Source organism: Antennarius striatus, chromosome 3, assembly GCF_040054535.1.
Source record: "Antennarius striatus isolate MH-2024 chromosome 3, ASM4005453v1, whole genome shotgun sequence".
Taxonomy (NCBI): Eukaryota; Metazoa; Chordata; class Actinopteri; order Lophiiformes; family Antennariidae; genus Antennarius; species Antennarius striatus.
The window spans coordinates 21,118,634-21,144,191 of record NC_090778.1 but is presented as its reverse complement, the minus strand read 5'-3'; the positions used below and the strand labels follow the sequence as shown (position 1 = coordinate 21,144,191).

The 25,558-nt window shown below is 40.4% G+C and overlaps 1 protein-coding gene across 3 annotated transcripts in view; it reads left to right on the top strand.

Annotated features, from left to right (window-relative positions):
• Positions 1-643: 643 nt before the first annotated feature.
• The window catches only part of efna5b (ephrin-A5b), a 92,022-nt gene continuing 67,107 nt past the window's right edge, over positions 644-25,558 (top strand). For 2 of the 3 annotated variants that reach the window (XM_068311587.1, XM_068311586.1), the window contains exons 1-2: positions 644-917; positions 1,732-1,797. In XM_068311587.1, the coding sequence (XP_068167688.1) occupies positions 793-917; positions 1,732-1,797 (191 nt within the window). In that variant the 5' untranslated portion in view covers positions 644-792. Of the gene's footprint in view, positions 1,798-25,558 lie in introns of all 3 variants that reach the window. The other variant, XM_068311588.1, reaches the window with a different exon arrangement.

The following is a 25,558-nucleotide window of genomic DNA, read 5'->3' as shown; positions in this document are numbered from 1 at the left end:
CAATTCCTTCGTCTGCCCCCCGCAACAGGCTTCCCTGTCACTGCCACCGTGGAGCCCTGCGTGGCCGTCAGCGCGCAGGATTAGACAACCAGGTTGTGAGGCATCAGCACCTCGTCATAATACTGTCGTGGCCTCCCTGAAGTAGAATTTATCTTATGTATGAATCTCAAAATCAATATTTTTATTATTGCCATAAAAAAAAAAAATCTGGATAATATCACCACTTTAACAAGTTCCATCTGTCTTGATTGTTTGTTCTTCTCTGAGATAATATTTAAATTAAAAAAATAATTAATCGGTTGTAATAACCCAGACTATAACCACCTCAACATGATTTTAAACTGAACTGAGTTGAATTGAAGTGAGAGAGATGGAGTCCATTCTTCTGTTCTCCACTGCGTCCGTCCGCATCTACAGTAGTTTAATTAAACATCGTCGTGTGCGCTTGTCCGTCGGACATCGCGCTTCTTTCCCTGCGCACCTCTTCCATCGTCCCCTTCAGCTCTACCTCCGGTAATTGAATTAACTCGGTTTTAGGCCGGGGAGGGGCTTGGATTTGTTCGAGTGACGCCCATTCAAATAATTTCAAACCAATGGGACTATGCCCCGCTCCGCCGTAACCAAACCCACCCTCACAGTCGCTTGTCTGGAGCTGCCTTGGCTTTCCGCTCACCTTCCTGCGAGTCCCGGCGTTTAAAACCCAAAACGTAAGAAGAGGAGAGGCTTCCACGGCATGCTTATGGGACAACGCGTGATTTTCTCCATTTCTGTGCGTCGCACGATGACTTATATATGAGGAGGACACTTTGGAGGGATGCGGGCATAAACAAGCGACTCAGCGGCGAAAACACAACGCTGTCCGTCCTCTCTCCTGCACCGGGAAGGACCCTTCCCCACCTCGGCTCTGACACCTTTGGGTGAGTCGCAGAGAAAGGATAACGGGGTTGACAGCACCGGGGCATTACCATTCATCTGCCACTGACTGATTGACTCTATGGCTTTAAAAAGTTGCCTGGAGAACATGGGCATCTGACGCGCACCTCACCGCGTCATTGGACACATTGAGCCCCCCTCTCTCTCTCTCTCTCCTATCCATCAGATGTTGGACTGGCTAATCCCCTGTGCCTTGAGCTTGGTGTAAGAAGAAGTGTTGAGCAGTTGTCATTTGTCCTGACACAGGCTACATCCAGTAGCTCCCTGTATAAGCGGGACATAATCACCCCACAGAAGACACTGCCCGTAGTTCCACGCGTCTCGCTGCTTTGGTGGGAGAAATATTTTGTCAGCCCATCACGGAGCTGAGATCCTGCGTGAAATAAAGCCTATGCGATTCATCTGGACCCCCCCCCACCACCACATATCTGCATCAGAGAGAAAACATCGTGAGGCGTTGTTTTTTTTTTTTTTTGTGGTCCCCCCCCCCCCTTCAACTTTAAATTTCTGTCATCCTTGAACAAGTGTCATCTCAAGTGTCCCCTCGAATGGTCACGCTGTCGCCCATTCTCCTCACGTTTTTCTATGTTGTGTGCGTTTGAATTTGATCAGCCTTCTCAAACTGCGACAGACACACAGGGCCACATGTGAACCAGACCTGTCCCGGTTCAAGCGCACAAACTCGACCGACTTGACGTTGACACCGAAGAGGAATACGTGCCGAAGTTTCGCTGTAGTGATGCTGCAAATGGAAATGGTCCTCTTCGTTTGCCTGATGCTGTTGATGTGTGTATTTAGCCAGGAGCCCAGTTCCAAAGTGGTGGCCGACCGATATGCCGTCTTCTGGAACCGGACCAACACCAAGTAAGTCCCCCCCCCCCCCAATCCAGTGTTACCGCGGAGACTCGGCGCTGTTCTGTCACCTCGCGTCTGCCTGAACCGCGGGGGTCGCAGGTTTGCTGGACCACATCGGTGTTTATTCTCCGCAGTGAGGGCATAATGCCAGCAGCTACCGGCTCTGGATGAGGATAGGGACCGAAGTGTAAAAGACTATATTTCTTACTTGAACGACTACTCATTATCGACGAGTCCCCTAAGGAACCGAGTTTTTAGATTAAAACCATGCGTAATGATGCCCGGGTTTAAAAATCCATCTTCTGTTGCTGTATCTCTTTATCCGATATCAGTTTTATCATTTAAATGGATGCTGCACATAAATCCGAATTATTCTGGGAAAATGTCAGGAAAGGCTGAACAACTAGGAGCTTGATCTTGTGTTGTTTCTTTGTCCGTGTGTTTGCACGGCCCCACTGGACCCATTAACACCAGTTTCTTAACAGGTCTTAACTCGGCTAAACACCCTGAAATGAGCACAAAGTCCATTAAGTACACACACCCATCTAACTCAAGTTGAAGACGCACAAACAGGTTGAGCGACCTGTGCGGGGACGAGGACTGGTTCTTCTGTGTTCAGGAGATTTATTGTTTTATTATATAGCACCTTCATGAAATTCAGCGCACTTGCCATTAAGAAATTTATGGGCATGCAACAGCCTCAGAGCGGGTTATCTAAAAGTACATTCGGTGAGGAGTGTCTATTAATATTACTGGATACTCGGCAGCGTGCAACACAAAACAGTCATTTTTATTTTTTATTTTGAAGAACCCAATAGAATCAGACAGATTTATCTCTACAAACAGTTACTGAATCGCTTTTTTGTGTGTATAAACATTTCTCTAAAGAAGTTGAGGAAATTAGTATTTCATTTGTAAATTTATGTTACATTATAATGTAGGATGATTGGCGTTGGAACGAAGCACACTGCTGTGAAGTTCAAAATTATTTCTCAAGGATTATTTTTTTCAACCCTCAAGCAGGAAATAACAGACTTTCTTTTTTAACCAAAAAAAACAAAAGTACTTCCAAATTCTCAATAAAACATAAAACCTGCAGTGTAATTATATTTAACTGTTACATTTTTTATTCCACCGAGCCTAAGGTGTCCGTATTTTGTTGAACTTTTCTATTGAAGGCTTTGGAAAACTTTTACTCTAGGTAATGCAGCAGTGTGGAGTAGGTGTTTCTACATACACAGATATATTTTATATAAATGTACACTAGATATATTTATTTTTATATATGTATGTGTGCTTAAATTTAAGTAATAACAACAAATAACATTCAAATATCAAACAAAATTAAAAAAAACAATCCTTAAGTGTGTTTGCTCAGATAGACTTGATTTAATGTTCTGTGTCCAAGTTTGTCGAGACAGAGCTTCCCAACCAAAGGTCCCTCATGGAGTTACTGTACAGTTTTGTCCTGGGCCATGTTCCAGTTGTTAATGTCGGGTCTAAACACTTCTGGTGGAGTTTACAGAGATCTTTCACTCAGCTGCCAACAGCATTTAGTATTTCTGAATAAAATCCTGAGCTTACCCTCAAAGTGCACGTAAAGCCATTAATAGTACATACTGAATTTGTTGCACAACTATTTATATTCAGTTTGAAGTTTTGGAAAACATGATTTATTGCATGAAGCAATTAGTGGTCAGGGGTACCAAAGGAGGGCTGACTGCAAGTCCTCTCGTGAAGTCGGGGCCAGTCCAGCGCAGTGTGTAGATTCTCTAGCTGATATACCGTATACCATGACTGTTGTGGTTTAGCTCTCTAACCCAGTTGTTTATTTATGGACTGCTTTCTTCAGCAGAGGCAAACACACATTTTGAGCTCAATCTTGATTTCTGCTCGTGATACTTTCATTAAATACTGCATTTTCCTTTTCCAAAAAAAAAAAAAAAAAGTTTTGACTTGTATGACTGCTCAGTTAACTTGATATCTTCCAGATGTGCTGACAAGTTTTCTCAGTTTCAGTGAGAAAATCTATAGTTTGAAAAAAAAAAATGTGCGTAAAACTGTTCCTAATATTTGCTCTGACACATTCATGGTGAAACATTGAAAGGGGAGAAAATACTGATCTACTTTCATGCAGGCATTTTTGCTTTTTTACTTTCCTTGGGTTTCGAGTAAAATCTAAAAAATAAATAACTTCCTTAGCCTCATCTGTTTCTGAAGCTTTGACTTGCCCGAGGAAAGGAAACTGTTTTTTTCTTCTTCAGAAACTGTAGTGCTGCTGACACCAGTTACTCTGTAAGTCTAAAAAGAGCTCGACTCTCACCCCTGCAGGGCTGAGACAGGAAGTCACAACGGTAACATAACAGAAGAGAGGACGGAGATTGAACAGAGATAGTAAACTGTCTTATTGATGACTCAGTCAGGAAATATTAAGTCCTGTTCTTCATGTATGATTGTGGAGCGCTGATGTGGCTCTGTGGCTCTTGCCTGCGGTGTGGTTTGCTCTGAGGCTCAGCAGTCACACCAAAAGCACGGCTGCTTCAAGAATTTACTGTGCAAACGGTTCATTTGCACAAAAAGTAACTTGAGCTGAAGTTGCATGTTAATTTATGGCAGCAATAAATTAAAACTAATCATGCAATTTGTTATGAAGCGCAGAACTTAAAGGATTATGTCCACGTTTTTGCCTCTAGTTTGACCCTCTTCACAGTCTTTCTTGTTTGAACTCCGTAGTTCTGGGCTTGTTTTAACTGCGAAAGATACATGTCACCATTCATTTTTGCACTTTATGAAATAGCGCCTTCCACAGACTTTTAAGTTTTCATTGCAAGGCAATCATCACATTCTAGCTACAGTTAGGGTTTGTTTTTATCCTTTAATTCTTTATTGTATAAGTTGGTTCCGCATGTGCATTGTTGCGCTCTGTTGACTCACTTTTGAGCACCCAGAATGCACAAAAAGAAATAAAAATCTTCACATGAAATATCATCTGTTAATTAATTTATTTACAGAATTGTAGTTGGGTTTATTATAATTTCATTTTAAGTCTTAAAAGGTCTTTAAAAGAGACAACAAAATTAAACATTTAATTCCCTCATTGCACAAAATATTTATTTCAACATGATCAATAAAGTATTAATTAGATCAAGACAAAATAAATAAAAGGATAGAAAGTCGAGAAGTCACTTGGCAGTTAGACCAAACACACTACTGGCCAGCAGCAATGAAGATAAAACAAACAAACAAACAAACAAACATACATATATGCAAATAAACAAACAAACAAACAAGCAAAGCTTCTGTGTTAGAAATGAAACATTTTGTTGATAAATGTTGTTGAAGTTTAGAATTTATTTTATTTTCCTTTGGTTGGAAGAATAAGCAACTGGTAGGTTTATGTAGAACTTTGTATTGGAGTATCATACCGTGAGTTAGCAATTCTACGGTTGTTCTTGCTGGGTGTTTAGTTTGGTGTCTGGGGTTTTTCCTTTTGCTTATTTATTTTGAATGCAGTTTTCTGCATCTATTTCTTTCTTATACATGTGCATTTCTTTCTTTGAGTTAACTTTTCTTGGTTTAGACTTTTATCAACTTTATCAGTTTTGAGGCGCAGCCAAGCAAAGGTCGAGTTTTAAGCTTTATTGATCATGTGTATTTGGCGATATAAACGGGGTCAGTTCAACACTGAAATAACCAGACAGATGAATAATGTGCATGATATAAAAAAACAATAACAATCTAGCACTGTATACTTTTTTTATGTGGGATGATGTTTGCGTACAGTTTTCAGAATAACCAAGTTTTAGTGACAGAGTGTGATGGCGGATTGCGTACTGGAGTATTTTACAGTTGGTTGGAGTGATTTACAGCTTGAAAAGTGGCGTTAGCATCAGTCTTTAAGTTCAGTATAGGGAGCGGCCATCCGAAGGCGCACTGGAAATCTTTGGTTTTATCTTTCAGACAGTTCCTTCAGCTCGAAACAACTTCAAACACAGCAACATTTGTACTTTTAAGTTATCATAAGCTCAAGGAACTCTTCGTTCTGTCTTTGTATTCAAGCATTCATTCCTCAGATGTGACAGGCAGTGGCTGAAATGATGTTTCAGCTGTAATGTTGAAGAGACGGCCCTTTCCTTCCTTTCTTTCTCCCATGCCTAGATTCCACTTTGCCTCTCTCCTGTGTTGCCTCTCGCCGCGCTGCTTCTCTTCACCTCTTTCTCTCCCGCTGTCTCCCCTCGTCGGGGACAGAAAAGGAATGAATACAATTAGATATTTTGGGAGTCCCACCACGGTTGATGGTAGAGACGGACGTGCAGAGGTCAAGCACGCACTTAAAGGAGCTCAGGGAGAGGTCACACAAATACAGGGTGGAATAGCAAAGCGGAAGGCTGGCCTGTGAATGGCAAACTAGTAACTGGAACTCTGCTTGAAGTGGAGGATGTTATTACCATAAAAAGTTTGATGATACATCGGTCACGCAAATTGGGGATTTGTTTTTCCTTACGTAATTTGTTCTTGAACCAACAACGTGATAGTATTTTTTTTTATATGCCACATTGATTTGTAGTCTCTAAATTTTATTCTTACCATGTACCGTTAATATAGGACTACAGATACAGTAGCAGCTCTTGTCGAAGATTTTCTTTTTGAGGAGTCTGAGTCGTCGTTGTCTACACATGTTTTTGTTTTTAGCGCACGTCTGCATCTGTCTGCGTACGTATTCAACGAGCCATAGGTTCATGTTGTTTCCTCTCCTTCAGGCTCATAGGTTTAGGAATAATTACGTTTCTCCCTTGGACTTCTCATTACTTGTCACAGACCAGAGGGATATGCATAAACATGTTGTCAATCTGTGCTTGTTTGTGTGTATGTGTGTGTATCGGTGTATGTGCAAAACATGACTTTACACTAACAAAGCCTAGTATGCATGGGTGCAGAAAGTAATTCCATTTTCCCATCTGGCTCTAACAGATGTGAAAATGATATATTACAATTGTAACATATATTTATAATTCAAAACTTGAAAAACTGTAATTTTTAAATTAGATTTATATTGCATGTGATTGTATTTTTTTTTTTGACTCCATGCCAGTTGCTTGTGTCCCTTTATCTTTTTCTATACTGACTTACTAGAACTTGTATTTTACTCCCTTCACCGCTCCGGCTCTGGCTTTATCCCTCTGTCTCACAGTCTGAGGGCTGATTAGTTCTTGTTAATGACCCCTTGCTCTGTCGTTCTTTTATGCCTGTGGCACTGGCGAGCTAGAGCACCAACTGAGCTTCGGGAGAATCGAGTGTAGGAAACCCAAAGAGAGCGATGCAAAAGATAAAGGGAAATAAACACCGGACTTGATGGAAAATTAGCAAAACTGTAATGATGGTGTTGTGAGATGTTATACTTCTATTAGGTTTAAATGGCACTTTGTGTTTTCTCACCAGACCTGTAAATGTACTTTCCATTTAAATTGGATTTTTTTCTATTAACTAGAAAATGAGCCCAGCAGGCAGTAGTCAATGCTTAGTCAATGTGCTTGGCAAGGCAGCTGTTCTTCAGCCAGCAGTGAAAGAGGGGGAGGACTCTTGGCCGTGACCCTTCTGGACTTACTATGCAGACAGAGGCAGCCCTGTCGCCGGGACCGCCTGATGGTCATGCTGTAGTGTGATGATTTATATAAACACCCATATAGCATTCATTTCATTTGAATGACTAAAACTGTGGTTGACTGATTATTTATCAGAACAGACCATATTACTTACAAAGCGCTCCACCTGTCCAAGGTGGTGAAATGGTACTAAACGCCTTTAAAATACTGCTTTTAATGTTTGGCTACCCCAAAAAGCACTGACAGGATCTCTTATTATACTGACAAACATGGAAAATGTTGAATGGCAGTTTAAGTTCGGTTTCACATGTTTCCCTCCCTTGCCTGGGGATCCAAACTTTAATGTCCAGGTTTTTGTTTTCAGAGTAATTACTCCAAGGTCAGACGGAGTGCTGAAATACTGCTATCAGCTGAGTGATCTGTCTCCTAGCCCTCATTCAACCCGTGGCTTTCAGAGGAATTCTTCATATAGCTGCACTTGGAAACTATAAAGAATTAACTAGTTCTTTCACCCACACGTTAAATCTGATGTACAAATCATATTCTGGCATGGGAACAATAAAAGCATTCATTTGTTAATATTCTACATCTTTTTATTTTATCAATGCCCAATTTCTTCTTTATCCATGCTCCCTCTGTACCTGTTTCAAGCAAAATTTCAAATTTCTTTTTTTGTTTCCTTATATTTCTTATATTGTGACCATGTAACCACCCCAGAGGAAAAGAGCTGCTGGTCCAAAGTTGTGCTTTTATTGTAAACACCTGAGCACATGTGTTAACATGAACAAAGTAGAGAAAGAAAGAAAAAATATCGGTGTTTGATTTACAGGAATACAGATTTTCTCGAGGTTGAATAAGAGTTGAAATGCCAGTAGAGATATCTCACCATCGTGCTTTTGAAGCCCTCATCGGTTGCTGGAAATGGCGCTACCATATCCTCCTTCAGCTCCTCTGTAAGATGGAGGCTTAGAGGCAGCTGTTACTGTAGTAACGCTTGGTTGATCTATCACCCCTGACCAGAGAGGGGCGCTACTGAGAGGCATCTGATAGCGTGCCCTCATCCGTCAACCTAAACCATTTCTAAAGATGCAGTTGATGCAAAGGGTACACATTTTTATGTCATAAAACAGCTCCTTCTGGTTTGGATGGTATGACCTCATTAAACCCGTTTACTGTCAAATATCTTATATTTACAGGAACTACGCCAGCATGTAAAGGCCAAAACAACTGATGGCTTTGAAATTCTTTTTTTTCCTCCTTCTGTCACCATGTGTTGAACTGGAAAATGTGACAGGAACGATTGAGACTGTTCGATTTTTGCCAGAAACATTTTCCACAGATAATTCCTTTCATGGTAGACTGGCTGCGGACCTTACACTGCCGTTTTCCTTATTTAACTTGGGGGGCTGTGGGGGAGTGAGTGGATGTTTTTCTAGCTGGGCAGCAGTGTGGAGAATAGATCCCAGAAGAGAACACATCTCCAGCTTGTGAATAAAGACCTAATTGATGAGTTGTAGCCAGTTGTAAATGACTCATGAGGTAATTCGTCTTTACAGACAGACTGAGAAATACATAGGGATTGCGCAGTTGCATGGTCTGCCTTCTTCTTTGGAACTTAGACTGTCTACTTGGTCTGTTTCCAAACCTTTATATCCTTAAATAGAAATTCTAGACATCATAAAGTGCTGGTTTTAGACCAATATGGTGTTATCGCCTCTTCACTAGCATGTGGTGAATATCCTTCAATGGTTTAGGCGACATCTTACGTTTTCATTTGCCATTCCCATGTTTACATTGGCTCAGTCATGAAAAGCTGAAGTGAGTTCAGGTGAAAGGGCTTATTGATGCACAGTCCTTGTTTTTAATATGAGATTTTCTTTGTACATATTCCATTGCTGGAAAAAAATTACACTGATGTAAACATGGACAAACAAACAATGTAACAAAGTTTCTTTCTTTGTTCGGCTCGCCATTGTGACAAGACATGGATAAAGAAGCTAGCTGCGTTCACTTGTTTGAATTGACAGTAGAGAAAAATACTACCAGCCGATGCCCCCCCCACCCAATGCCGGGCCGTGAGACTGAAAGGCGGCCATTGTTCTGCTTTTCTCTGTCCACTCCACACAGCCAGTGCTGAGAGTAATGCATGCACTTCAAATGGAGGGAGGAAAAAAAAGGGAGGGCAAAGGAGAGGAGAGAGGGAGAATGGTGTGAATGGTAAGAGGAAAGGGAGCGTGCACAGCTGAAGATGTAGTACATTTTCAGACAGAAAAAAAAAAGGGAGGAGAGCAGTAGTTTAATGTGAGTGCCAGACACGGGGGGGAGAGGCATGTAGCAGCCAGGGGTGACTGTGTGGAAAAGAAGAGGAGGCAGTTTCTCTCATTTACAGCTAACCTTATCCATCCTATCTGTCTCTCGTCTGCCCTTTCTCCACACCGACCCGATCAACAGCCCAGTACCCTCTTTGTCTGGCCTTGCTGAGGTTTAAAGATGCATGTGGCTTGGTGGATCTCTATCTGTTTCTCCATCTCTGTGGGGGTGACCGTGGTTGGTTTGTTCCTTGGTGGCAATTCTCCCGAGGACAGACTCCGGGTCTTCACCCTGAGGAGGTATCATCTTTGCGGTCTGGGTTTAGTGAAGCTGGGGCTATTTTCCACAGAGAAAGGATTAAGCCTGCTCAGGTTTAGACCCCTGCTTTGTTTCCTCTGACACTGAAGACTCCCACACTCAGGGTTGTGTTTACTTGGGGGTTGGTGCTCTAGCACCATGTTGCATCTTGCTCTGAGATACTATGACACATTGCTCGATATGCCCTTCAAATTCCCTTTCTAAGGTAATACCTGGTTTGTTTATCTCTGACCATTAAATGAGAATTTCATTCTGAAATACTCTCTACTGTGGAGACAAATTGGTATAATAATAATGAGCTTTTTTTGGCTTCAGATAGAGAAAAGTTATGAAGTCATACATTCCTTTCAGTGGATAATGATTATTACAATTTGAATCATGGACTTCTCATTTTTTAACACATCTCTTGTTATATTTCTTTGACTCTCTCGCAGCATCAGTCCAAAGACTGGAGATCTACTGAGGTTGAGAAAATATTCAAATCAAGTGAATTTTTTTTCTTTCTATCTTGCGTTAAATTGAAAAACATTAGTTTCAATTGGAAAGATCAAATTAAATTAATCTCAACAAACACTACTTTGCAGTTCTGGCTTCAGTCCTGTAATCAGGCAACAGATGCTCAGCTGATCTCAGCTCTAATTAGAGTCTGGAATCCAACAGATAATGCAACATGTTTTAAAATCTATAACACAAAACCGAACTTGATGTCTTCAGTTGTATTTCCACTTCACTGTTGAGTCAAATGAATTTTTTGGCATTGGTTATTTTTTTGTGCGTACTTATCCTGAGCGGACCTTACACAGCCTTTACTATAGCAGAGTACGGGACTATTCTTGACCTATTTCTTTCTGCTTTCCAGAGAGACATGATGGTTTTTGTATAGGTGTGTGTGTGTGTGCGTGTGTGTGTGTGTGTGTGTGTGTGTGTGTGTGTGTGTGTGTCAGACTTTGTTTACATATGGCTGTTAGTATTCCTGTGTGAAACTGTACCGAGCATGTTTTTTTTTTTTTTTGCCTAAAGGGAAAATGATTGATCCACGGAATGTGTGTTAAATCCCATCTTCACCCTCTCCTCTCATCTGAGCCCAGCTTTGACTGGTCTGGTTTACTGCAAACATTATCCCACACAACCGAATACGACACCCCAAAGAAAGTAGTCAGACAAAAAAACACTCATGCATCCACATCAGCCGGTTTGGAAAGGCAGTTCATTATTTCTTTAGTGAGGTTCAAGTTGCAGAAGATATGGTATTTATTCTGCATGTTTATTTTCTTCCTTTAAATCAGTAAGCAGCAAGCCATAGAATGCAGCAGTCTTTGAACCGCGGCCTATCCCATGACTGCAGCCTTGGGTATTAACCCAGAGCCACTGAGAGGCTTAAAAAGCCATCAGCTCATTGTCCAGAGACACAAAAAACCCCTTCCTCTAACCCCCGCATCTTTCTCTCCTCTTTTCCTCCTTCCCTCCTTTCTCAAGAAAGCCTCAAGCTGGCCTCTGCTGGCATTCATATTAATCAGTTTTAAGGGTCTAATGAGATAAGTGAGACTTAAGAGGAGTCCCAAAGCAGCCTAAGCCCTCTGGATAAGCAGAGGTGATGAGTGCTGCCTATGGTTACATCCTGAGGAGTGTGTGTTTTTTTTCTGCAGCATGGCCATGCATGTAAAAGTATTTGATGCCCTTCACCTTGTTGATTTTTGAGGGCCAATACATTGCCTTCAGACAGTCCCCTCTCCTGGTTAATGAAGGGGTAATGGCCATGATAGCTTCATGATTTGGTTTGGCTCACGGTTTGTTAAGGGGTTGACGTGATATTGCAACCGTGGATTTAGCTAACATCAGGTGTTTTCCTTGATAACTCCCATCTTTATCCTAATCCCCCTTTGCGGTTCATGCTCCGTGTTTCTTATTCCACTGAATGTCTCTGGAATATAGGCCGCTCACCTTTCTCGTAGTGCATTAACATCTTTTCTTTCTGTTTCTTTATGTCTTCCCTTCATCTCTCCCGTATTCAGGACTGCTAGATCTTTAACCGTAGCGCCCTTGTGGGGGTCCTACTGAAGTGACCCAGCATGCCCACTGTTAGCATTACTGTCACAGCACATGGCTGTCAGTTATCTGAATCTTTCCTCTTTCCTCCATTTGATTGGTCTGCTCTTCTGTTTTATAAGCAATTAGAGAGCTTAAATGTGTGTGTGTGTGTGTGTGTGTGTGTGTGTGTGTGTGTGTGTGTATGTGTGTGTGTGTGTGTGTGTGTGTGTGTGTGTGTGTGTGTGTGTGTGTTTGTGTTGAAAACAAAACTAAATTCTAATAAATGGCACTAGTGAGACAAAGAGATAAATGTTGCAGCGATGTGTGGGTACATTTTTGATGAATTTTGACATTTAGAAAATGCCTTAATTAGGCATCAGTGATTAACAATACTCAGTTTGTTTAATTTGATTGATATATTGACTGGCAATATGTAATAATCCCCTGAAATAGGAATAACAAATACAGATATCAAAACAAAAGCAGTTTGTGAAAAAATGTTCTGGGAAGTTTGAATTTGATTTCATTTTATATATATATATTTTTTTCCCATGTAAAACTACTTACCTCAAAAACATTATCAAAAACATTTTAGCTCTACATCTGGGCTCTTGTTGATAAGAGGATTGAACTATGCATTAGAACTATGTGAGTAGCTGTCAGGCGGGACAAGCCCTCAGAGAGCTCATTTCACCTGCTGTTCTGTTCCTCAGGGCCGCTGGACTCCAGGACCGGAGACATTCCAGCCAGGATTAGAGCATGCATGGCAAACGGAAGCAAAAATAAGAGGGGGTGAAGGGGTTTTCTCCTTACTTTTTTATTCCAGAAGCTACATAGACGAGTTTCTACACTGGCTCCCTACGGATGGTCTTACCTTGGACATTGCTACTTTTTGTGCAAAATTCGCTTTCAACACAATTAGAACATTGCAGTCATATTGTTTTTAGAATGAAATTTATATTTTAACTCAGTACTTTAACCTCAAAGTAATAACCAATAAAATAGTAAAAAACAAAAAAATGAAAATACAATTGATTACAATAAGTACCAGCTACTTCAATAATTTAAACAAATAATTTCTAAACTTTTAAAGTTAAAAAATGTGTTCAGTTTTAATAACAATATGTATCATCATATATTTTGTATATATTATATACATTTGACAATGACATTTACGGGGAAAATGCAATTCATTGAAAGAATACTTTTCTGTGATAAACCAACCTTTTTATCTAATTCTTTATTCTTCTTATAATTAATCTTTAATTTCACATTATGTACATGTATATACTGTACATATATATTTATATATGTATGTGTATTTTTAAATATATTTACTGTATATAGACATACATATATGTATGTGCATATGTATTAAGAATATATATATATATATATATATATATATATATATATATATATATATATATATATATATACTGTCTAATACAACAGATTTAACAATATCTCAGTTTGAAATATTGTTTTATCTTTAGAAAATATACATTTGCCTCTGGTTCATGATTTTTTATGTGCCGCAGAGTTGAAATTCACTTCCAATCTTTCAGAAAAGTTATGTATCTTTTTTCTCATATTTTATTAGAGTGGCTTCGGGTGGAGTGATGAAATAATCATTACTGTTTGTGATCTCTCAGAAGAGTAACACTTGTAAACTTCATGAAAAATTAAAGACAAACTTTAACTTAAATTAAGGTGATAGAAAATTATTTGTTTCTCTGGTTTGTGTGACCTCAACCCAGATCAGCTGCACACATAACGTTGGTGACCCTGTATGGTTTTGAGAGTGGTTGCAGATTTTTAACAATATATAATACATACTGTATACAGTATATTTCTCTTCTTAGATATTTTTGTTTTTATTTTAAATTCGATGAATAACTATGATATAACTATAATGATGAATGTGTCCGATAGCTTGCCTTGGATACTGACCAGATTGACATGGTTCAGCTGCTGGCCGTGTCAGTCCTGTCAATCTTTCAGCAACATCAGTTTCACAGCTGCTTTAATAATACATTATAGCCACACTTTTTATGTCCTCTCACGCTCTCTAACCCATTTTCTATCTCTGGGATGTAGAGAGCTGTCCTTACATTAAGGCTGGGTCAGATTATGTCTGCTGTCATACATTAGCAGCAAAGCCGTCCCGCCTGTATCACTGGTTAGCGGAACATGGCACAAAGATGGCTGAATTATTCACACCCATAATTGGCCTTTATGTCCTGCTGCCAAGCTTGGCCCCACTGTTATTCTAGTGCATAATTGATAATGCTCAGAAGTGGAAAAGTTAGAATAGCAGAAGTAATGTGAAGTGAAAGTGTAGTCAGGCAGCACATGAAGGGAACAGGGAGATTGGTGGGGTAGCGAGGGGATGGAGGGATGAAGGTGGGCCCCTATAGGAGTTTTTACACTGCGCTTGTGTTAGCCTTTACGGGGCTTAGGCCCAAGCTAGCGTGAGGATCGTGCATGTTGGCCAGCCAGAGTAGTTTGAGGGGCGTGGGGGGAAGGAGAGGGAGGATAGGGGGATAAGAGGGGAATGAAAGGAGGTGGGAAGGGTTAGCGATCCTGAGGGATCCAGAGTAACAAGGCCTGACGCTGAGCTGTCACAGAATGTGGTCTGTTTTTTACTTGAAGTTACCTTGGGACTCTTCTTTTGGCAAATATTTTTCAGACACAATCAAATTTGATGAAGGGATAAAAATGTTTATTTTTGTCTTTTAATTAATTGGGGAGTAGTAATCACAGCATATCTGTTATCTGCATGGTTGATTTGTTCTCATAGGTTTGATTTTCATTGCAACATAATCCAGCAGTTTTTTTTTTCCCACCACCTGCTTGCTCAGGCAGATAAGAGAGGCATCGACATCTCATTACAGCCATGCAATACAATGCTCAATAAGCAGCAACCTCCAGAGAAGAGCAATGATTGGCTGCATTCCAATATTAAGGAGAGTGAGGAGACCATTTGATGATAATACTAACTCAGACCTGGAAACAAGAAAAATGCTGTCTGATACTGTTTAATGTTTTGTTTCATTGACCCAACATGTGGTAGAGCTTCATATTCATTTAATTCCCCAAAGATTTCATTCTTACTGTTTTATAGATCTATGTACATTAATGTTGGGATATTTCAGTCAGAATGCAATTTTATTTCCCCTGCATCCTTATATCTTCCATTCAGCCATGAGGTCTTCCAAATCGAATGAAACAACCCTCCATGGAAGTTTGAACATCTCATGTGAAGGTGTTAACACAGCCCCAGGTGTAGTCTATTTAACACCTCTCTGACCCTTAACAAAGCTTTACTAACTGCTACCTTGCTCTGCCTTTTGTGTTCCATAACAAAGCCCTTTAGCTTCTAATAACACCACAGCACCGCCGGTGTCGAGAGAAACCTGAGATAAGGTCCACATCAGAGAGTTGGTTGGAACTGTTTAATCCGCCTCTCGAAAACCAAACCAACGCACAACAGGCAGGGATCATGTTTGGTAAAGTGGATTGCTTTGATGGAGGGATCGGATGGTGTGAGCAGGAGGGACGGAATGACGGAAAACTGAATGGCGGCTGAATGCTAGTGGTCTGTTATGGAGTAATGAAAAAGAACATGTGGAGACAGTCACTCACACATCCGAAGTATGTAACACAGCAGTAACACTTATATTTTTCTGATTCTGTCGATTAATTCAATATTTCCTTTCCAGTCACAACAAAAGCAAATAATTTGCTTGATTAATTCAGATATGTACATTAATGCAAATAGGTCTGGTCACTAATAATTGAGTAAGTTGTGGCCTATTGATATTCACTGAAAGTTAAAGAGGCATTCTTGTTTTCCTATAATTACCTTTTCATTTCTTTAAACAAGAACTTGTACATTAAAGTAAAATTGCCAAACATTATCATCATAACGAAGCCTCTATGTGTGAGCTATATTTTTTTTTTTGTCAACATCACTTTTGTCATATATTAGAAAGTATCTTTCACCAGAGTCGCTACAATGTGGCCATAAAGCTGTCGGGTGGAAACATTAGCAGCGATATGTCTCAGAAACTCATAAAAACAATTTACGAGTGCACTTAAAGCCCATACACCTACTGGAGCCATTCTATAAAGATGCAGACAGAGATTGCACCAAACTCCCCCCAATTACCCACATTTAAAAGTAATAAATGTGGATCGATAAGTGATAGAGGACCTTTTAATCCCGGACTTTACCAGGTTATTTCCAATTGAGACACTCCTTTACAAAGCAAAATTGTAGCATTTACAAGCTTACTATTGATTTGTATCATTGTTTTCTTCCCATGGGTTAAATGTTACACCGACCTTTTTAATTTAAATTTTTTTTTCATCTATATACATACAGTATATCTATATATGTCTCTCTGAATCTAGCTCTCACTCTCCACACACACACACACACACACACACACACACACACACACACACACACACACACACACACACACACACACACACACACACACACACACACACACACACACACACACACACACACACACACACACACAACTCACATACAGAGCGTATACTCATATACATATCAACATACAGTATAGCATGCTATTTATGTTGAGTAGAAACTGTTACGGCAGTCCGCTGGGAAATACATTCTTGGTTGTCCAGCAGAAGAATAAGTGAAGTGGACGCCTAGTTGGGCTCATACGCTTACTGTATTTATTTACCGCCTGGATAAGCATGCAAGAGCTAGAATACTATTGCAATTAGCATGTATAGATTAGACTCCTTTCTGTCTGACATTGAAGTTAAATGAGGGAATCCTGCTCTCACGCTGGACCGGGTCTGTCTCCTGTACACTTGCAGACTCAGCTTACAAAGCGCTGCAGTTTCACTTTTAATTTGACTTGACGATTTCTGATTCCAATCTCACGTGACTGCACTCGATAAATCATTTCTCGGTGACCTTTTACACCCTCCATCTGTAACAAGCCCTCACCATTACAGTAATGTAATGACATGAATATGATGTGTTGACTTTTAAAAGGATCACTAATTTGATTACACTGCCAATACACTTATCATCACTCTGTTCTATCACTAATTATTCCGCTAATGGTTTTCTTTTGCATTTTTACATCTAACTGCACAATTATTCTACATGGCCTTATATATTTACAGTCGGCAGCAATGTCATTTGAATTTATTCTTCAATTTGCAATGCACTGAGATAATTACTGTATTATCAAGAACCACTAATGCCCAAAATAGCATGAAAATTTGATGCATTTGTCAGAACATGTTTTATATGTAACTTTTATGTGAACAGCTAATTAATTAAATGTGAGAAAAAAGCACAGATTAGCCATATGTTTATTAGTTTACAAAGCAGAGTCTTATGTAGGACACTTTAAGACACGGCTACTGATTTGTGATTGATGTGCTATTATTTACTTACCATGGCTTATCATATGGATTTATGTACAGACACATTCATTCTTACTGTTTTTTTGACATCTCAGTGGTAAATTCTGCTGTTCGTGCCCTTGAAACATGTAGAGAAAACATTGCATTTGCACACACTAATCTCCCGGTGGAGTTGTATATTATTGAGTCTGTTGTGCAAATGTTTTACTTCCAAATACCTAGACATGGAATAATTCCCCTCCTTCTGGCTTTGTTTTTTCTACATTTCTGTCGGTCTTTTAATTGTGAATTTTTCCAGTGTATTACAGCCCAGTAATGATTTTATAGCAGGCTGTTTTATACCAGTGTTCTATCCTGCAGCCGAGGGAAGATTTAGCGTGCTGCCGCTGTTGGGTAGTGAGCCGTAATTGGAAGGTCAGAGGGACATGTTCTGCAGTAGCAGGAGATCACCTGTGTACTGCAGATTTAAAGGTTATCCAAACCCACCCGCAGACATAAAGATGTAATTTTCATGTTATTATATTAGCCATCTGGATAGAGAATATTGTACGTAGAACACATCTAGAAATCTAATTTTAAATCGAAGCCAAAGCTTGGTTTCCATCATCATTTAAGTGACACCATATTTTTAAAATGCTCTGAAATATATAGCAGAAATTATGGTCCTTAAATTTCAGATTGTGCATGATGCTACAGCATGTTATTATTTAATGCGCAGAGGGTATTTATCGTAGCATACGCTATTCCAAAAATTTTAGTTGTAAGTGAAATGGCCCTCGGTTGCTCTGACACCAGGAGGATTTTTTTCCCATGCAGCCTTGGCGTCTCTCTTAAGAACAGCTGCCTCTGGTCCTGCATGGCATGCCAGAAGTTAACCACACTGTAGGCCTGGCTGGAAGGCTGAGACGCCTGTGTGTTCAAATCTATGTGTGTCTGAGGGGCTCCGTTTCTGCATTTCATGCCACTTTTCGTGTCTATCACCAGCCCTTCTCTCACGCTCCCCTGGTCCTGTGTCGTTGATGGGCTTTGGGCGGAGGGCGGGGTGAGGAGGGTGGCGGCCGGTAGATAAGTGGTCGATGTCTGGCTTTGGCTGTGGGTGTAGGCAAGGGTTGGTTGGATCATATGCTTGGGGCACAGAAAAAAAAGGGTGATTCTTGGCATGAAATTTTTTCAGAGTAACACACACACACACACACACACACACAAATACACACACGCGTGCAAACACGTATGTACCTTATAAAACACACTTTTCTGGCCTCCAAACTGTTCCAGATAGACATGTGTCAGCTGTATGGTGCATTTTGCGCACCTGTTTGTTTCCACGCCTATTGGTGAATTGTTTGTCTTTTTTTGTGTTTGTCCATGTGTGTCTGTGTATCTGTGCGTGTGTGTGTGTATTTGCACGCGTGGGCAAGTTCATTCTAGTGAACCACCTCAATATCCATCCACCCACAGTTGGTAGCAATACCGTTATTGACGACAGAAGCAAAGACGAAGCAGACAAATAAGCAGAATGTGCTGACGAGAACATCCAGCAATAAAACAGGCGATGGGGAAGGGGTGTGGCAAAAGTGGATTTACCGTAACTGGTCTGGGTCACAATAACTAGTTTGGGCTGTTGACCAACTCTTTTTTCCCCTTTTTTTTTCCCTCTGTCTCTTTCACTCCTTCTAGTTTCTTTTTCTCTTCTCTTGTTTATCAGAGGTATGTCTACCATTAAAACGGAGAGAATTGATTTCCCCCTGTTTCTTTTATTTAATACCCCACTGCCATTGCCTACTTCTCACAGCCCAAATCAATACAGTTTCTGCATGTAAATTGGGATAAAATACAAGCATGGACTGGAACCCTTTTTACACAGACATCTCGCCACGATCTTGCAGCAAAGTCCCTTCTCTGTGACGCCTTTGTTTAGTTACATTGAAAAAAAAAAAACACCCTCTAAGACCCAAATTGCAAGCCAGCATTCAAAAGAGGCTTGATGCATAATGAAGTAATGTTGGTGTCTGTTCTGACATCTTACACAAAAATAATGGATTATCATGGAAAAAACAAAACAATGATTTACCTCTCCTTGATTCATGACGACTGACTTCATCCTCTTTTCAGAAGGTAGGGGCTCTTGCGCTGTCTTCTCAATTTGAAAGCTTTTTCAGTTGACTTCCTTCTTATCTGACTTAATTGCGAACTGCTACTAATTGGTTTGCAGTTGTTGGTCAGACATATAAAAGGTTGTCACACCCTAAACCCACTGTACCGCCTACTCATATCTCCAAATCTTCGCTGTTACTGCCTCCGATGCCGTCATAGTTTTGTACCGAACAGACACCCCAGTGCATTTCATTCATTGGATTTATACAGAATGGAAGAGTGGAATAAAAGCACACCAGGCACGGCTTGAACATTCTTTGTAAATGGAGCTTATAACAGCAATTTAGGGAGGGCTAGTGTTAAACCAGCATTACTTTCCCTCGATCTTTATGAACAAGAGTCCCCTTTTAACCATTTATCTTTTTGTCTCAGTGCCTTGATTTTCTACTTCATGTTTGTCCGCATTCTACTTCCCTCTACTTGATTATTTTATTCACATGTCTCCCTCTTCTCTTTCCTTGCTGTTTCTTCTCTTGTAAATGAGAGAAAGAGACTGAGAATACATTCATAATGCACTTCTTCTACTTTTTACCTCCTCGTCTTCCTTGGGATGGTTTAAAATTAGTCTGAATTCATGTAAGTGTGTGTTGTGAGTGTGTTTGTGTTTTTGTGTGTGTATGTTTGTGTCTGCGCATGTGCGTCTTAGCAATGAGAGTCATATCAGTTCTTATGGGGTCAGTGAAAGCCAACACACATTTTATGGATATTGCATGTGAGTGAAGGTGCCTTTCTGTGTGTGTGTGTGTGTGTGTGTGTGTGTGTGTGTGTGTGTGTGTGTGTGTGTGTTTGTGTGTGTGTGTGTGTGTGTGTGTGTGTGTGTGTGGTGTGTGTGTAGGTTACACTATACAGTATATGCAGAGTTCTGCCGTACTCTGTCTTTATAAGTTCTTTTTATCCCTAGTTGAACATTGTCCTGAGAGAAAACATAAAAAGGTCAAAGTGTTAAAGGTACCCGCTGAAAAGCATCGAAACGCGGTCAGAAACACTGACACCGCTTTTCCATCTACATTACGTCTTTCTTCTTGACTTTTTGACTACATTCGGCAATTCTGCTTTCCAGCATTGAAAGCTGTTAGAGCTGGTGTGGTGCTCCTATGCTGGACTTGCTGTTTCCTTCAGCTATACCCCTTTGATGACAAATGACCCGTGTCTCTAGATCAGGCATTGGGGGTGCCACAGGGGCGGCGCGAAGGAGGGTTTAATAGTGTAAAGTGCTCAGTTATATGGGCTGAATTTAAAATAGACACTGGTGAAAGGCAGTTTATAAAAATTAAAAAAACAGGTATGACCCAGATTTGTGAGACATGAACCCTTTGAAGTGACATCAGCCTTACTCACTTTTATTTTAAATTGCTATGTGCACATTTTGATATAGTGAATTACGTTACTTAATTGCCAACTGTGTGCAACTGCAAAGTGAGCCTAGTACACACACACACACACACACACACACACACACACACACATACACACACACACACACACACACACACACACACACACACACACACACACACACACACACACACACATTACTGAAAGCTTGAATATATTATTACAGTTCGAATCCATTAGGTATTCATAACTAAAAAGACAAAAGATTCCTATTAGAAATTTGGAAGAGAATAAAAAGAACTTCAAATTGACGGGGGGTAAGTAATTTAGGACCATTAAAATAGCCACTGATTGGAGAAGCTATTATTTCTGTGTATTTCTGAGTAAATGGCCTCTAATTCACTGCTTGTCACAGACAGGGGCAGCCCAAAGGGGGCTAGTGTGACTAACAGTTCCTCTTTGTTCATGCCAAAGTTTTCATCAGGCCATCAAGACCTCCATTTTTAAACAGAAATCCATAATTTAACCCACATGGCTCTTTATTCCCTCTCTCATTTTCTCCCCTTTTTTTTCACATTCCTTGCACCCACATATCAGATTATAGCTGCACACACCCACAGCTGGAGCAGTCGTGTAGCAGTACAAACACACATTTACATGCGTACACGAGCACACACCTTCCACTCTCAGCTCCAGTCAGTCAAGCAAACTTGGATCTTGCTGATTCAGACAGCTGTCAGAGCAGCATCAGCACTGAAGGCTTTATGCCTGGCAGACAGCTTGCAAAGCCATATACTGTAGATGTTAGGATGCATATGTTGGGCACGGGTGGGGTCACGTCATGTTGTATTCAAACCAAGCAATATGTTAAAACCATTCCCTGAATATGACAAAAAAAAGTGGTGTCACTATTTCAGCTGCTGAATGACATGATCGCTTGTATACATTATTTATAGGTATATCTTCTATATCCCACTTCAAATGTATTTCTTTTTACAAATAACACACATTTCCACAATACCTATTTACTATATGGACATACGACAAGTGTAGGGTTCAGAATATAATCTTAATAGTTCAGTCTTACAAACTACAATAAAAGTCATGGAGCCATCTGCACTGGCAAACAGTCTAAAGTTTATTTGTAGAAGAAGTCCAAAATCTAGGCAGCTCAGATACAGTACAAGGGGTAATCCAGGAAAATCAGGAAACTTAAGGAAGAAGGGTTTGGACATGCGATGCAAAGACTGGCAATGGACAGCAGGAAAACATGTAGTAGAAGCACTGCGAGAAGACATTGAAACACACGCCAAAATGATCAACAGTCGAGTAAGGAGGGAAAGTGAGCAAGATATGCTGAGATGTAGCAATAACAAACTTTCAAAATCATACAGGAAACACTGAACAAACCCCAAACCACGACAGGCTACGTTTTTGTTTGTTCTGCTCCAGTACTGTACCACATACTCACCTCTTTTCAGCCAAGAGTATCAGTCTTTGTCCAGTATACTCCATATGACTTAACTTTTTTTCTGCGCATCTGGCATTCAAGCTTTGTAAGTTTCTCAATGAGCCAATAATTTGCTCTGCAGACGTAGTCAACTTAGTTCCTTGTCCGGCAGTCAGGTGCGCTGTGCTTATGATGTAAAGCGTGCCACCTCAGTGGTTAGCAGCTGACAGGGGAGACAGGTGCTGGTGGTGCATTTACAAACAGCCTGTCTGTCATTTACACTGTATCCATCCACTCCTGGCACAGGTGCATCAGCAGCAGCACTCACAGACAAGCTCTCATTTGTTGGTCAAGTTTATTCCTTACCCCAGTGTGCTTTTCTTTTATTAAAATCTGTTTTAACAGGGACATTTTCAGTTCTATTTTATTAGTGTTAAACTAGCCTGACACACTGTTGCACTTACATCAGAGGTGACAGATGGTTCTTGAGGATCCAGCTGCCCTTATTCACTTAGAAAGAACTCTCCAAAAGGTAGCGACGCCAAATTAAAAGTAAAGGATAAAAATGCTCTTTTACTCAGTACAGGTGAGTTCTGGCTCATTTTAATCACTTGCTGTAACTGCAGACAAATAAAGATCTGTGATTTGTGATTTTTTTCACCACATTTAAAGAAATGTAATACTGCCAGTCTGGATAACCCTGACAAATCTATCGTAGATATCTGTCCTGCAAAATAATAGTGACAATAAATCATACAGAGTAGTTGAGCATCACATAGAAAGCAGAATCTTATTGTTCTGCAAAATGATGGACAAATACTGTAGCTACATTCCACAAGAGGCAAAGAAAACATTAATCTGTCCTCTGGTTTCACGGACCCTTTAATTAGCATATCTACACAGTTATTCATTAATGACTGACAATTTAAATGCAAAGTTTATATAAACTGTTTCTCCACAATTGAATGCACGAGCTTTGTGTGTGTTGGTGTGTGTGTGTGTGTGTGTGTGTGGTGTTTTTTCAGTGTGTGAATGCCTGTGTTTTTTTGTTGTTCTTTTCAGACAGTTTAGCAGGTCCATTGATAGGTGATGACTGTTCGAGCACCACTTGGGGCCTTTAGCTCCCACTGTGCCCTGAGAGGGGGTGTGCCCTCCATAGATCAGACACCATCTGTTGGGTGGCACTTGATCAACGCTTAGCCTTCTTGTGCACACAAAGAAACACACACACACACACACACACGCACACGCACACACACAAAGCATTATGCATATGATATCCATTCTTTGTCTTTACTACATTGTTTGCTGGCATTCTGTCCTTAAAAAATATTGCCAATATTATCTTTTTATCTTGTGTAGTATTTCCTTGTTTTAGTTGCTCCTTTTCATGTTATTTAAGGTTTACTTTTCTCTCTCTCTCTCTCTCTCTCTCTCTCTCTCTCTCTCTCTCTCTCTCTCTCTCTCCATCTTTCCATCTTTCTTTCTCTTCTCAACTTTTGCTTCCTTTTTAAAAATCTTCCTTGCTCCCTTCTGGGAGTGTTTGTTGTGAGAGCCTGTCATTAAAGAAATGCCCCCTGTCCCGCTGGGAGTAATCATCTATGAAAGGAAACATTAATGTTACCACAGCTAAAACTGTTTGCTCTGTGCATGTGCGTGTGTGTGTGAGTGTGTGTGTCACCATCTGAGTGGCCCATGATGCCAACATGGCTCATTTTGTTTCACTCAACACTCATTCGGCACACACTCACCAAATCCTTTTCAAGGTCAATCTGACAAAACTGTTTATATTGGTGTGTGTATGTGTGTGTGTGTGTGTGTGTGTGTGTGTGTGTGTGTGTGTGTGTGTGTGTGTGTGTGTGTGTGTGTGTGTGTGTGTGTGTGTGTGTGTGTGTGTGTGTGTGTGTGTGTGTGTGTGTGTGTGTGTGTGTATGTTTACAAGTATATGTGTGACATCTTTGTGTTTTATCCTTTCTCCCAGGGTTCAATGCTCACTGGCTATTCTGAAGGTCAGAGATGACACCATGGGAGGGGGTCAGTCATCACTGCCACTCCTCTTTCTCCTCCATCTTCATCTCTCCATCACTCCATCTTTCCTTTCATGTATTCTCATCTCTCTCTAGTGGTTCTTGGTATGTGGACTTTATTAAATTCTCCTCTGGGTGGGTGACAGAGAAGAAGGGGGGATCAGGGGACTCATCCCTTTTTTGCTGCTTTCATCTGTCTCTCCTCTTTCATTCCCACAAGGGGACTTATTTGAAGGGTCCACATGGTGAAAAGGTAGCCCAGATACCTCTGCCGTCTTTAGGCACTATGCCTCACAATGGCTTCCTGATTCCATCTGGAGGTCAGCAAGTGGAAAAGATATAAATCTCTTTCTATCCATCTCCTTCTCTCTCGTTCTCCCTCCCCTATTTCACACAGTGCACTAAAATCCAGCTGTACCCAACAAAAAGCTAAAAACTTTGTTTATCTGTTCTGATCTCATCAATCTTCCTTAGTTAATAGGAATTTAGGCATGTGTCTTGCAACAGCATGAGGGATCCAGCTCGAACTGCTTTGGATGACAACTTTAACGACAGATCTCGTTCTGCAAGAACACACACATTGTTCAACACAGAGACGCAGGTTATCGAGAAGATTTGAAGTATGTGTGTATACTTGTACGAATATCCTTATGGTTATCTATAGGTGTGTATTTTGTTCCAGAGTTATTGCAATATTACAGTTCATTTATATGCTATCTCAATTTTGGTACCATGACAGTGGTAAGAAAAGTTTCTGTTACTGTGAGATGTGTGTGTGTGTGTGTGTGTGTGTGTGTGTGGGAGGGGGGGGGGTATGTTGGTCAGTTGGTCAAATGTCTGCTTTGCGGCAATTCGTTTGTTTGTTTTTTTCCTAAAAATCATTTATGAATCCTACATTGGTCTGGCTTGTGATTTCCTGACTCACACTTTGTTAAAGGCACTAAATTAAATAAGGTTAAGTGGTTACTGATTAATGGCATAACCCCACTGAACAGAGAAACTCAAAAATATTTTAGAATAACATAAACGGTGACTGATATTTCTTTCCTGCTTTTTCCACTTTGAACCCCGAAGCCAACAGAGCAGGATTAATAATTCCTATTAACAAGAAGAAC